Raw genomic sequence first — 13864 nt, 5'->3', positions numbered from 1 at the left:
GATCAGTCTTCCAACCTGGTTTAAAGTCTGAGATCAAAATCTTTTACGTTTATTACTGAAAATAAAAGAGAGCGAGCTGGCTAGCTATCTGCAGGAAAACTTATTCAGACTGTGCTGGCTGTTAGCAACACTTCATTGATGAGAGTTCACCAACAAATTGTTTTAGTTCTGAGATCTGGGTTGCCAGATTGGCAGCTGTTGACTATTCCATAGTTGCAGCCCTAAAGGAATGTAAAATTATTAAGCTTTACATTTTAATAATACTTTACTGACATTCAGATCTTCCAAAATAATATGTAAACGTAATGACGCATCACAATTAAAGTATTTTCCACTCCTGGTCTCAAATGATGTTTTTTACAGAGACCAAGATCATGGCAGTTTATAGTCTTACACTCTTTGTCTTTCAGAGACAATTATAGAGTAGAAACTCATCAGATATGCCGAGGTCATTCTGTAATTGATTTTGATGGGGAAAATTCCATCAATGCAACTTTGAGCAAAAGTCATTGATTGATTTGATAATGCAGGTTATTGATTGAGAGTATAGTGTGGATTGCGTTGAGGTGCCACAGTTATCTGTGGCCCCATTCTTGCGTGGTCCTGTATTCCTGGATGTTCCCTGAGTCAGGTTTTGGAATGATGTAGAGGATGTGGTTCGTTGTCTGTTAGCCTGACTTGCCAGTGCTGGTCAAGTAAGCAGCAGCTGGCAGCCTGTATATCCAGATCTATATCAAACAGAAGCCCACCTTATACTCATTGCAAGGGTGGGACATGAGTGAATCCCACAAGCTTTCTTTCTTGGTCATTACTTTAGCTTTAAATCAGTCTGTGTAAGCTTAGACTTTAAAAACATCCTGTCGTATTAGCCTTACTTTAATTTAGTTCAGCCCTAGTGTAGTCACATAGTTAGGAGCTACAGTAGAGAATCATCATATACTTTCCTTAACCGGCTGTGGGCAGGGATGGATCTTATTTCTAGATTTTTTTTAACCCACGTAATTTTATTAAGTGGAATTGTCTCCCTAGATTTTGCAGATGTTTTTGCTTGTTTTAAGATGTAATACTTGAAACAAAATTACCTGCCTATCTGCTAATTTGGTACAAATTAAGGTAGAAGTAATGAGTAAGAAGTGGTAAGCATTGTAATCGTGATATTTTGAGAGAAGTGTAAAGTAGAGGGTAAAATTGTGATGTTTTATTGTTATCATGATTAAAAAAACATCATATTAAGCTTTTCTGAGCGTATTGTTGATATCATACTTAAAGAACTGACCCACTGCCTATTTTATGGCAAGAGAGCATAATTAGTCCCGTTTAATTGAATATAGTGCCGTATGTGAAAAGTTGTATAAAAATCAGTCTGCTGTGTGTAGTTTGTGATAATATATGATACTATATGACAGTAGGCTTTTTTTTTTGTTCCAGCTTATTAAACCTCAGGAAAACATAGTGTGATGCATGTTGCACGATAACGGCTTGAAGTACAACCCCAATTCCAATGAAGTTGGGACGTTGTGTAAAACATAAATAAAAACAGAATACAATGATTTGCAAATCCTTTTCAATTGAATACACTACAAAGACCAGATATTTAATGTTTAAATGGATAAACTTTATTGTTTTTTGCAAATGTTCACTCATTTTGAATTTGATGCCTGCAACACGTTCCAAAGAAGTTGGGACAGGGGCGTGTTTACCACTGTGTTACATCACCTTTCCTTTTAACAACACTCAATAAGCGCTTGGGAACTGAGGACACTAATTGTTGAAGCTTTGTAGGTGGAATTCTTTCCCATTCTTGCTTCAGGTCTCCGTTGTCATATTTTGCTCTTCATAATGTGCCACACATTCTCAATGGGAGACAGGTCTGGACTGCAGGCAGGCCAGTCTAGTACCCGCACTCTTTTACTACGAAGCCACGCTGTTGTAACATGTGCAGAATGTGGCTTGGCATTGTCTTGCTGAAATAAGCAGGACGTCCCTGAAAAAGACGCTGCTTGGATGGCAGCAGATGTTGCTCCAAAACCTGTATGTACCTTTCAGCATTAATGGGGCCTTCACAGATGTGCAGGTTACCCCTGCCATGGGCAGTAACATACCCCAACACCATCAGAGATGCCGGCTATTGAACTTTGTGCTGATAACAATCCGGACAGTCCTTTTCTTCTTTGGCCCGGAGGACACGACGTCCATGATTTTCAAAAACAATGTGAAATGTGGACTCGTCAGACCACAGGACACTTTTCCACTCCGCATCAGTCCATCTCAGATGAGCTCGGGCCCAGAGAAGCCGGTGGCGTTTCTGGGTGTTGTTGATATATGACTTTCACTTTGCATGATAGAGTTTTAACTTGCACTTGTAGATGGAGCTTATGTAGATCCTTGCTTATGAACAACTGAGCCCTTCAGGGATGCTCCCTTCATACCCAATCATGACACTCACCTGTTTCCAATTAACCTGTTCACCTGTGGAATGTTCCAAACAGGTGTTTTTTGAACATTCCCAGTCTTTTGTTGCCCCTGTCCCAACTTCTTTGGAACGTGTTGCAGGCATCAAATTCAAAATACGTCAATATTTGCAAAAAACAAAGTTTATCAGTTTGAACATTAAATATCTTGTCTTTGTCATGTCGTTCAATTGAATATAAGTTGAAAAGGATTTGCAAATCATCGTATTCTGTTTTTATTTGTGTTTTACACAACGTCCCAACTTAATTGGAATTGGGGTTGTATCATGATATTGTATTTATCATATTGCTCACCCTTGGCATCATATATAAGTGAAGTGCACCTTCTGCATGTGTGGCCCTGAACTCCATATTCTTGCCTTTAACACATTTAAAAAATTAAGATTGACACTCAAGATACAGTTTTCCACAAATTTATTTTAGAAAAGCAAATCTTATCTTAATTTAGGAAATTTTTCTTTCAGCATCTGATCTCAAATTCAATCCTAAATTATTTCATCAGGGTAAATTTCATCAGTTTTTATGTTAGTTATGAAGCAATGGATGATACAAGAACAGCTGGAACATTAACATATAATCAAAATAGCATTAAAAGCGTAAGATAGTTAGCTGGACTGTTAGTGTTGTAAAAATATAAAAACAAAACTGAAGTATGATAATCTGGAAGTTAAGAATAATGTGACTGTGCTCATCTGTTCATCAGTGTGTCGTTACTCCCCAGTTTCTGTTTCAGTTTCCTAAGGCTTTAGCCGCTGCACGAGCCATTCTCATGTTTATTATTCCTAATGAACAGGCACATGTTTAACTCAGTGCCACACATTTAACTCACTGATATCGCTGTAATATTTGTGTAGACGAGTTCTTACGAACATTAACCAAAGTAGTGAGAGGGAATGAGGGAAAATGATTCTAAAGTGTCTGCAGGAGTCCAGTGTCCAGTACAACACACATCCTAAACTCATCACTCACAAACATGTCCACTACTGAGATTATTTGTTTGACCATCCCCCAGAAGAGCTCAGAATGACTATTAATAATTAATGAATTAATAATTAATAAATAAGAAGATTAATAACTGACTCATCACATTGATTCATCAGTCTACTCAGGCTTTAGTAGGAACTTCAGTTTGTAAAGATGCTGTTAATTAAGGTCGGCAGTTTGTCTAACAAGCATGTTTGCAACATGCCATGCACTGATTATAAACAGGTAATAAACAAGCGCTGATGGTGTTTAGTTTAAAGACTGTATATATTTTTAGTGGGAAAGTATTCTTAAAATATTCAAAAAATTCCATAGGCGGGGGTCCAAGAGAGCACAATTGGCCTCCTTCTCTCTGGGTGGGAAGGATGGCCCCGCTTCTCCCCCCATCACTCAGCGCGATGCTAGTCATTGCAGGCGTCTGTTAGCTGATGTAACAGATCTGGCGGTTGGCGTTTTCCTCTGAGCGCGTTCGGCTGTCCAGTGACGTTGTTTGAGCGGCAGTTCGAAAAAAAGTGGTGGCTGGTTTCACAGGTCTCGGAGGAAGCCTGTGCTGCCTTCACCCTCCTAGCGTTGCTGGCATTGTGTGATTGGGGGAGTCCTAAAGTAGTGGGTGGAATTGGAAACGACCAAAATTGTGGAGAAAATCTTATAAAAAAAAAGAAAGGAAAAAAAGTAGTCTAAAAATATACAGTACTGTCTGAAAGTCTTAGGCACCCAAGACACATTTTCAAAATATATTTATTTTTGTGTAGTTTGTGTTTATTTGCAGAGAAAAGTGTTAATATTTGAATATATATATATATATATATATATACTCACAGGCCACTAGTAAAAGGTTGGACCCCCTTTTGCCTTCAGAACTGTCTTAATTCTTCGTGGCACACTTTCAACAAGGTGTTGGAAACGTTCCTCAGAGATTTTGGTTGGTTATTTGAGTTCCTGTTAGCTTTCTATCATCTGGAACCAGTCTGCCCATTCTCCTCTGACCTCTCACATCAACAAGGCATTTTCGTCCACACAACTGACCGCTCACTGGATATTTCCTCTTTTTCGGACCGTTCTCTGTAAACCCTAGAGATGGTTGTGCGTGAAAATCCCAGTAGATCAGCAGTTTCTGAAATACTCAGACCAGCCCGTCTGGCACCAACAACCACGCCACGTTCAAAGTCTCTTAAATCCCCTTTCTTCCCCATTCTGATGCTCGGTCTGTACCTAATAAAGTGGCCAGTGAGTGAGTGAGTGAGTGTGTGTGTGTGTGTGTGCATGATGTAATTGATATTAAGTCTCTGTGGCGACTGTGAAGGTATCAAGGAGAAAAGACCCAAGGACCCAAGAAATTCTTGTTACTTTTTGTTTTTATGTTCATTTGAATTATGAATATGACTTTATTCTAATATATATCATGATAAACTCACTGCTGAGGTAAACTGTTTAAAAATTTTGCTCAATGCCTAAAACCTTCGCACAGTACTGTAAAAAGTAATTCTGAATACTGCCTTTACAAAATATAACATGGACTGAATACAGGTATTTAAATTCTGTATTCTGAGTATGTATCCCCAGTACTTCTATTCCATTACAACACTGTAGATTTTTGAATTAGAAGAAAAAACAACATGTAGATATTTCACAGGTGACACCACTGTTTTGTCTTATAAATAAATGTAATATTGGAATGCTAGTTTTAGCTAACCTTTTATGGTACATTGCCAAACGATAGAAACAGAAGGTTAAAACAGAAGTGACAGTATTTGGGTTGTCCTGAAGTCAGAACAGTATTTAAGAATCTCTAGTTCGGATACTTCTGAAATGCTGTTTTCTTATCTGGACTTAGAATAGGATTATGAACTTACCCTGTTAGAAATAAAGGTTCTGTGCAGGTCCATTTCTTGTTCATCAAGGTACAAGCAAAGCAAATGTACACTCAGTGGTACAACAATGGTTTTAAGGTTTTAAGTTTTTTTTTTAAATCCAATATATGTTGACCAATATGTGTTGACGAGCTGGAATACACCTGATTCCTGTTGGTTAATCAATTGCTCAGCTTTCAAACAAGTGATCTTGAGCAGTCCTGCATTTTTGGAATGAAAACCTGCAGCCACACCAGCCCTTTACGGATAACGTACACTGATCTGCACATAAACCTAAACAAAAATCCCAAAGTACAACAACAAACACATTTAAGAAACTTGATTTGTGAATCTAGTTGAACTGTAAAACACATCAGCTGATTTATAGGTACGTGGTCCATAGAGGACTAAACTGCTCAGTTCTTCTAAAAACGTATGTTCTTTCTGACAGTGTATGACATACAGTCATGAATAATGATGATACTATGATGTTGAAATGATATGATGACATGACATGATGTTGAAAGTGGTTCAACATCAGTGTTGAAAATCCATTTGGAATGTAACTGACTTGGACTTCAGACTAAAATCCTTTTGCTTTAAGTGACCCAATAACGTAATTGTATTGCTGTTTTTATGAAAGCAAATGAGTGAGCATTTCATTTGGCCAGTACGAAAACAGACATAACACTACCAAAACATTACCAGACTGTTTCAGTAGTGATGATTCTTAATTGGACAGACTTTGGGATACAGGATGCATGTGCTGCTCTGAAAGGCAGGGGTGGGACTAAAATAAAGCTCAGCTGATGGACTGAAACTGTGTTTCTGCTGTGACATGAAAACATGGATCAGGATTTTTTAAACTTTTTTTTACTGTACTATTTGGTCCAACAAACCTAAAAATGGACAAAATATGTTGCATAGCTTAAACAGTGGCAGCCATCTGTCACGATTGGCCCCTCCCAGTCTTCCATGTGCTTGTGTTTACCTCCCAGTCTTGTCCATGCTTTTTGTTTTGATTCTTCACTGTCCTGCCCCCTTGTTTCGTGACTGCCCTCTTGATCGTTTTCACCTGTGTTGTCCACCTGTGTATGGTTACCCTCGTTGTGTCCCTGTATTTAAACCCTGTGTTTTCCTGAGTTTCTCGCTGGTCTTTGTTTGAGGTGTTTTGTATTGTATTTATTGTTTGTAGTGTTTGAAGTGAGGTGTTTGATCCTTTGGTGTTTTCCAGCTTCCGTTGTTTGTTTATCCCGTGTTTCTTTCGTTATGTCTGTCTCTCCTGCTCTCCGTGTTGGCTCTCTGACCCTGGACCGTCTCGACCCTGATTATGGATTTGCCCTTAATAAATCTCACCTTTCTCACATGCGTCCGTCTCATCATCGCTCCCCACCGTTACACCATCTTCGTCTTGTCTGTCCATTTTATAAAAAACAGCGGGTCATACTGTGATGCAAGTCTGTTTAAGCTTACTTAACAACCCAGTTTGATACAAGAATGTGGTGGTTTAGCCATTCAGTGATGAATGTGATGCTAAACGGTGGCTAGAAGTTTCCTTGTAGCTTTGGTGCAAAACTAAAGCCATCTTGACTATTGCTTTAAATCAGTGTCAGTAAACTTATTTAATGTACATCATATCATGGGCTCGGTAAACAAAATCAATCAACCTTCAGTAGCAGGCTTGTGTGTGTGGATGTTTAAACCTTTTTTTTTTTTTTTTAATTATTTCTGCATAGGAAGTGCGGGAGATGGTTGCCCCTGTCCTCAAGAGTCTCCAAGCCCAGGTCAGTCACTGTCCGGTGACCATACATTATACACTTCACAGTACACATAGCACTGTGGCTATATACTTTTGTGTATATAGAAACCACTGAATGTCTGTCTGAAATCCCAAATTAAACATCATGCAAGGTTAAATGAACTCCTACAGCGTTAAATAAACAGACCCCTCATGCGTTCATTTGAGCCTCGTCTGAGTAAACTCTGTGGGAGTGAATTTAACACACAGATGAAGTGTGCACTTTTATTTTTCTTTTTTAAATGATAAGGATTAGCAAATGGCAGCTAATCTAAAGACTGCTGCCATCTAGCAAGCCCCTCGCTGAGAGCATAACGTCATCCACATCCGCATTCCACCTCCTTATTGACTGGTATCATTTTACCGTCAGACCTGAGTAGCATCCCTTCTCCATTAACATGCTGAAGTACCGAGGCCTCTGTCTGCCTCTCTCTCTCTCTCACTTCCTGTTGTGATGGTGAGCTCGCCGTCCCTGTCTCCGACATGCTCCCTGTCGAGAGAGTCATCTGATCTCTACCCAAAAGCCGCCGCTTCAGCCATTAAATGAAGATCATAAATCATATTTGTGAGCCTGTTCCATGGTCCACAAAGCACATGCGTATTGAAATGATACCGCAAATATGTTTCCAGCGCTCTCGCCTCATAGGGAGTGATTCAGTGCCACGCCAGAGCTGAGCTGGGGCTAAATATAGCTGTGCTGTGTAGGGCAGGTATGGGATGGCATTTCCTTGCCTGTGTAAGGAGTTTCGCGTCTAGCTTTGAAGCCCCTCGGTCACAACAAGAGCCCTTAAAACACCACAACGTTGCTGTCTCTTTCTGAGGTGTGCACAGTGGGTAGTGTAAATGGCGTAGTTAGCTTTGCTTTCAGTGAAATTATGTACACCAGGCGTGTGAAAAAGGTGAAGGTTTAGCTCTAGAATGTTAGAATTGATTGTAATGGTTTATAATAATATTCAGTAAAGGATGTGACCCATTTTTGGCTAATGGCTCCAAAATATTTGCCTAATTTGTCAGGAGTTTGCTAGTTCAAATCCCATACCCTGCAGTCCAAAAGAGCATAATTGGCCCTGCTCTATGAATAGAATAGATGTCCTTGCTTTCCTGTCCCTCTGTCATTCAACACAAAGCTGCTGCATGATCAGAAGCGGCTGGCTTCACGTGTCTGAGAGAAGGCACGTTACCCTCACTGTAGTGGAAGTCCTAAAGGGTTCAGTATGACCTGCTCCCTCCAACTTGCCAACTTAGGCAAGTGGACCAAAAGTTTACTGTAATGAAGAGAGTTGATACTGCCTTGAAACACACACTAATTTTGTATGGTAACTCATTTATTCTTAGCTAACAGCTGTTGTTGGTGCTGGTGTTGGTGTTGTCTTTGTTGTTATATATATCATATGTCCTGACGTGCACTTTGTGCACTCTGTGGTGCAAAATTGTCATACCGAACAGAAGGTAGCTATATATAATTATATCTATATTTATTTTCCAAGAACTCGTCTGTAGTAATCATTTGTGTGTGTATCGTAGGGCAAAGGCTTGTGTCTTCTGTACTATTAACATTAAAACTACTGTAGTCTACATTCATTCTACACACGTCCATTGGCCCTGACGAGTGAGTGCCCACCTCTTCGCTTATGCAGCACTGTTTAATAAGTGGTAGGCACCTAAGCACGTAATTAAACCATTTATCCTGGGAATAAGTGTGTTTTTGCTTGTAAAACCTCCATACATCATTAATAAATGCAAATCAATAGAAATACAGTAAAAAGAAACAAATTCAAATCCATCACCAGCGCACTTGATTTAACATAAAGAAATATTGCTTAGTCAAATCAGGTGTGGGATGATAACTACAGATAGTGCTGGGCTGCCAAGAGGACGAATTTGGAAATGGGTTTAACAAAAAACACATTGATATACATGTAATCACTACTTATTGCAGTAATATTAGGTGGATTTATTGTAGTATAAGTGTTTTTCTGAGGAAAACGGAGGGAAAACAAACAAAAAACTTATGTTTATTTTGTTGCCTGTATTCCATCACAAGTCTTTGTATTCCATGTATTATGTTCAAAAATGATTTTGATGCATATCAAAACCAAAGTGAATCGTGGGAATAATTAAAATTGCACAATGCATTAAATTGTTGCTTAAGGAATTGTAATTAAACTGAATTCTAGCATCAGAAGACTACGTGGAGTAAACATTAACGCTCTTAAGACAGAAGAAAAGATAAACTCATTTCTGTCGTTTAAACAGTCCAACTTAGTACTAATGGTACTATTGTCAGTTGGCCTGAAATCAGCTATTACAATAGAAGGCAAACCTTTGGCTGTGTATTGATGAGGAGAAGGCACACAGTATGTTAGAATTGTCCCAGAATGTTGAGGTTTCTCCGCGTTGAGAGATCTCAAACAAATAGGGCGAAAAACAGCAGGCGTAAAAGTTTGCCTGTGTAGTTAATGAGACTTTGCAGAGACGCAGTGCTCCTCCTTCACCGTGCAGGTGGTTTGTACGAATGTATGCTGTGTGTACGTGTGTGTGTACTTGGGTTGCTCAGAAGTGCGCGCAACTGTGTGTGTACTTTGGGTCCCTGTCGGCCCCCTCGGTCTCCTCCTCCCCGCGCAGCTCTGTGGTTTCGCTGCGTCCCCGGTGATACTTGGACCCTCGCCGTGCCACTTTTTAAAAGAGAAGTATGCGCCTTTGAAGTGTTTGCGACATGACAGGTTCCTCTTTTCTTTTTCTGTTTCATTTCGCCGCGTCCCTCCCACTCCTCCCCTCGTTCCGCCGCGCTGCCTCGCCTGCTAATTATCGCTAACCAGCCGGCTGATTAGAAACACGCCGTCGACCTAGATTCCCGAAGTGTTCGGTCGCGCCAAGGGTTAATCCCCCGCGCCGGTGGCTGTCATTGGTCGCTTCCCTTCTTTTCTCCCCTCCTCCTCCCTCTACTTCTTCCTCTTCTTCTTGTACTTCTCCTTCTTCTTCTTCTTTCTCTATTCCTGCTCTTTCTGGGTGGAAGCGAGCTAATGAGGTCCCGTCAGAGCCAGGGAGAGGTGTTAATTTGGCCTGTGAAGTGGAAAGGAGATTAAGGACAGTGAGGAGCCGAGTTTACGGCTTAAAATACATCTCTGTCCTTATTAATCCAACAGCCCTGGGAGACCGGCAGCACTTTTTGGTTTTATAATGAAGAGTGTTTTCTAATGAAGGTAATTTTAATAAAAATTTACCGCGTAGAAAACTCCAGCAAGACGGCACGTGTCTCGCTAAGTGTCAGGCACACCTTTTAGGTTGCGGAGAGGGGTGGGCGGGCGGGGGGCTTTGGCTCAGGAAGGAAGTCCTTTTACGAGGTGTCTTCATACTACTTGCGAGCAACTTTGCAACTTTGTGCTTTCGACCGTTTTGACGGCAGCCTTTGAGAGGAGTGTCATGACAAAATGCAAATTGCACTCGGCACTCACCTTTTGGATGAGAAAATAGCGAGGAGAGTTTGCGAAGTACATGTTGCCAAAAGTAGGCCCGGAGAAGTGTGAAATGGCTTTGTGTCGCTGGTTTGAGATGTCAGGCCCAAATTAACCAGTCAGCTAATTTTTCTCTCTCTCTCTCTCTATCTCTATCTCACCCTCTCTTTCCCTCTGCCTTGCTGTCTCTTGCTCTCGTTGTCTGTTGGTGTTCAGAAAGAGAAAACATCAGTGCAGGGCCCTAATTACGGAAACTTGCTTTACAAAGATAATCCAAGGAGTAATTTAGCGTGCACAATGAGAGTTGTGGCGCAGCGCAGATGGAGATTCTGATAAATAGTTCGTAACGTGTAATTAGCGGCTCCGTTCGGTTTCGTGCCATTAACCCCTGCAGCCCAGAAATCATCATCTCCTCTCATTATCAGGCGGAGAGGTACGAAATCCAGCTGTCTTCGCGTACATGCTCCGACCTGCCATTTATCTAGCCCAGCCAAACCTGCCTGCTTCCAGGGAGCCTTGGTTAGACACCTGTTTTCTGGGTCACAAAGGCCCCAGGAATGTTTTTCAAGGTGCAACACATTCAAAACTGCTTTCTGTAGTGAATTTTTAATATGTGGGGTGGAGAGGTTTCCTGCACATTCATGCACACATCAGTAAAATGAAGCCACTGTTTTTTTTTTTCTCCCTGCACTTTTCCCCATCCATATTAAAAATGAAATGACAGCGAATCACAGTTGCTACATGCCCTACATCTAGTAGTAGTATCTGCAAGTAGTTGGTTCCTAGCACTAGTTTAGTTTGGTCTTCTCAGGGTTAGTATTGCAAATGTCGAAAACATTTGAAATGGTTGTGATTTGGAAATTGTGTTGATTGTTTCAAGAGTGGCAATTTTGACTAATTTTGAACATAACTGAGCTGCAAGTACATGGCTAGCAAACGTGGCTTTGAAGAGTTGTACACACATTAAATCGTGTTTTTCATTTAAACACAAATTTGCTTAATTGCGGAGAATTTCGATAGTGACTGTTCTTAATGTTACACACTGACTTTTCAGACTTCTGGCCACATTTACATCAAAACAATGGGGTCTAACTGCTCGACATGTGGCCATGATGGACTAGGATGCCGTCTTACTTCCCACTACAGAATGCATGAACATGCATGTGGGTACAGTAGGGCTGAGTGTTTTGGTCCTGACCTGAAAACACAGGACATCTTTTTTTGGATTAAAGTTATTTATGTATATTATAATAACTAATATGTTATTCATTTAAAAATTAAACTTGAAATCTCTAAAACTCAAAATCTTTCAACTTAAAAAAATCAAAAAGATCTTTAAAAAAGTAATGTATTATTTGCAAATTTTGGGACCGTCATCTTCCAGTAGAAAGTTCCCGGGATTATTTAGATTATTACTATCTCAAGTAATGTTTTGGTCTCCAATTTTTTTTGGTTTAGCATTTTTTTTTTGTGTCTGTGAGACAGTTTGAACTGATTTGGTAGAAAGATTCATATCAGCTGATGTGCCTTAAAATGTAACATAACATATCGTCACTGTCAGAGCACAAAACCGTGTATCTTTGTTTTGGTGGGGTTTTTTTTTCATGATTTGAAAATGCCAGCCGTCTTTTACGCCCTTTAAAAAAAATTCATGATGAAAAGACCAGGCTTCAAATTACCTTGGAGCTTTTAAATGAACTTGAAATCTCTTTATACTAACTTCTGTTAAAAGGTAAGTCACTTTGATTTCTCCCCCAAAGTTTCTACTTCTGAGGCAAGCCTTTTTTGGACAGTGACTAATGTATATGCTTATAAATTAGTCTGTGTGACCTTAATGTAGACCTGGGAGCGGTTTGTGTGGGTTGAGGGACGTTTGCTGATGTATTGATGGAAAAGATGTGGCTGTCTGTTCACTTCTAGTGTTGGTTAGTAATGTTAGCCTCATAGCTTCAGCACAAAAATAAAGAAGCAAAATTTGGACACCAAATTTTCTATTTTTTTTTTACATTTTATTTTCTGTGTGAATGATGTGGATTCACAGAGTTTGCATGGCTTCATATTGAAATCTGACAGAAAGTGATTCCCCCTTTTTTTTTTTTATAGAGATTCCAATTTGAAGAGCTCATTGACCAAATTTAGGCCAGTTATTAGTCGTGAGATACCGTCGTGTGCCCACTGCTCCTTAGGGACAGAGTGCCTGGTCCCTTATTAAATCTGAATCTGACAGCACAGATCATGTTAGCTTGGCTTTTGACTGGTACCGAAGCATCATGTGGCCCCTCAAGCCCACCTCTCTGATCAGCCGCGTCTGCTCGGACCTTGCCTTGGCTCACCGAACATCGCCGCTAGGTGAAGCCACTCTGTCTTTTGATCATCCGACGACAGGAACGGACCAGTCCTTCCTTTTGATTAATCCCTGAAGGAAATGATAATTCATCTTGAATGTATAAATATGTTATGAATCGTGGAATAAATCAGAGAGTAAAGGAACGATAATTAATTATGGCGGGCTGCGTGTGAAAAGACGGGGTGAAAAAAGAGCGCGTTATGTCGGCAGCTTCCTCGGTTGTGATGAGGAGAGGCGTAATTACCTTTCTGTTCCAGCCATTGCCGCTGGCTGGGCCGATTTGTATGGGCCCTTGGCTCCGGCGGTCATAAACCTTTTCCCAGGCTAATTGTCATAAGGGCTCTGTGGCAGTTTCATAGCCCAGTGCTCTCTCTCTCTCTCTCTCTCTCTCACTCGCCTTTAAAATGGCTCTTTGGGAGTGGAACTGTGGTGCAGGTTATGCGAGGTGGATGGGCAGGCTGGATGGGTCCGAGGGAACAGGTGAGCGTGTGACTAACAGCTTCTTATACAAGCATTTTTAAAGTCTTCATTTCAAAGTTGAAAAATTTTAATTAGTTGATCTTGAATTACATAAATGAGCGAAGACGCCTGTCTTATACACTGTATTAATATCAGCAGAAAAAGTAAAACACCTCGTTTGATTAGAATTCGTAACAAATCTAGCCTGAAATATCACAGAATAAAGTGGGTCACGAATGTAGCCTAATGTGAACATAAGAACAAGTAGCTGACGTTTGCACGTTTGCACTGTTTTTGTGATTTTGTGGCGAGTCGTGTTTGCCTTTATACAGTCATATGCAAAACTTCTAGGTGAAAACATCCACTGTATTTATTAGGGCGGGGCTTAGTTAGGGTTATGTTTTGGGTAAGCATTAGATTTCGTAGTTCAAGTTCAGATGCATTTAATAGATATTTAGTTAGTGTTAGCTGAAGACAGACTGCTTATCTACAGAGGACTA

The 13864-nt window shown here is 40.3% G+C and overlaps 1 protein-coding gene across 9 annotated transcripts in view; it reads left to right on the top strand.

Annotated features, from left to right (window-relative positions):
• Positions 1–13864, top strand: part of cux2b (cut-like homeobox 2b) — a 182679-nt gene that overhangs the window by 60487 nt on the left and 108328 nt on the right. For 8 of the 9 annotated variants that reach the window (XM_017702803.2, XM_037535856.1, XM_037535851.1 and 5 more), the window contains one exon: positions 7042–7089. The exons of the other annotated variant lie outside the window; for it this stretch is intronic. In XM_017702803.2, the coding sequence (XP_017558292.1) occupies positions 7042–7089 (48 nt within the window). The remainder of the gene's footprint in view (positions 1–7041; positions 7090–13864) is intronic. 9 annotated transcript variants of the gene reach the window in all.

This window comes from Pygocentrus nattereri, chromosome 28 (assembly GCF_015220715.1).
Source record: "Pygocentrus nattereri isolate fPygNat1 chromosome 28, fPygNat1.pri, whole genome shotgun sequence".
NCBI classification, from domain to species: Eukaryota; Metazoa; Chordata; class Actinopteri; order Characiformes; family Serrasalmidae; genus Pygocentrus; species Pygocentrus nattereri.
The sequence above is the reverse complement of the archived record's forward strand: the minus strand, read 5'-3'. Positions and strand labels throughout refer to the sequence as shown.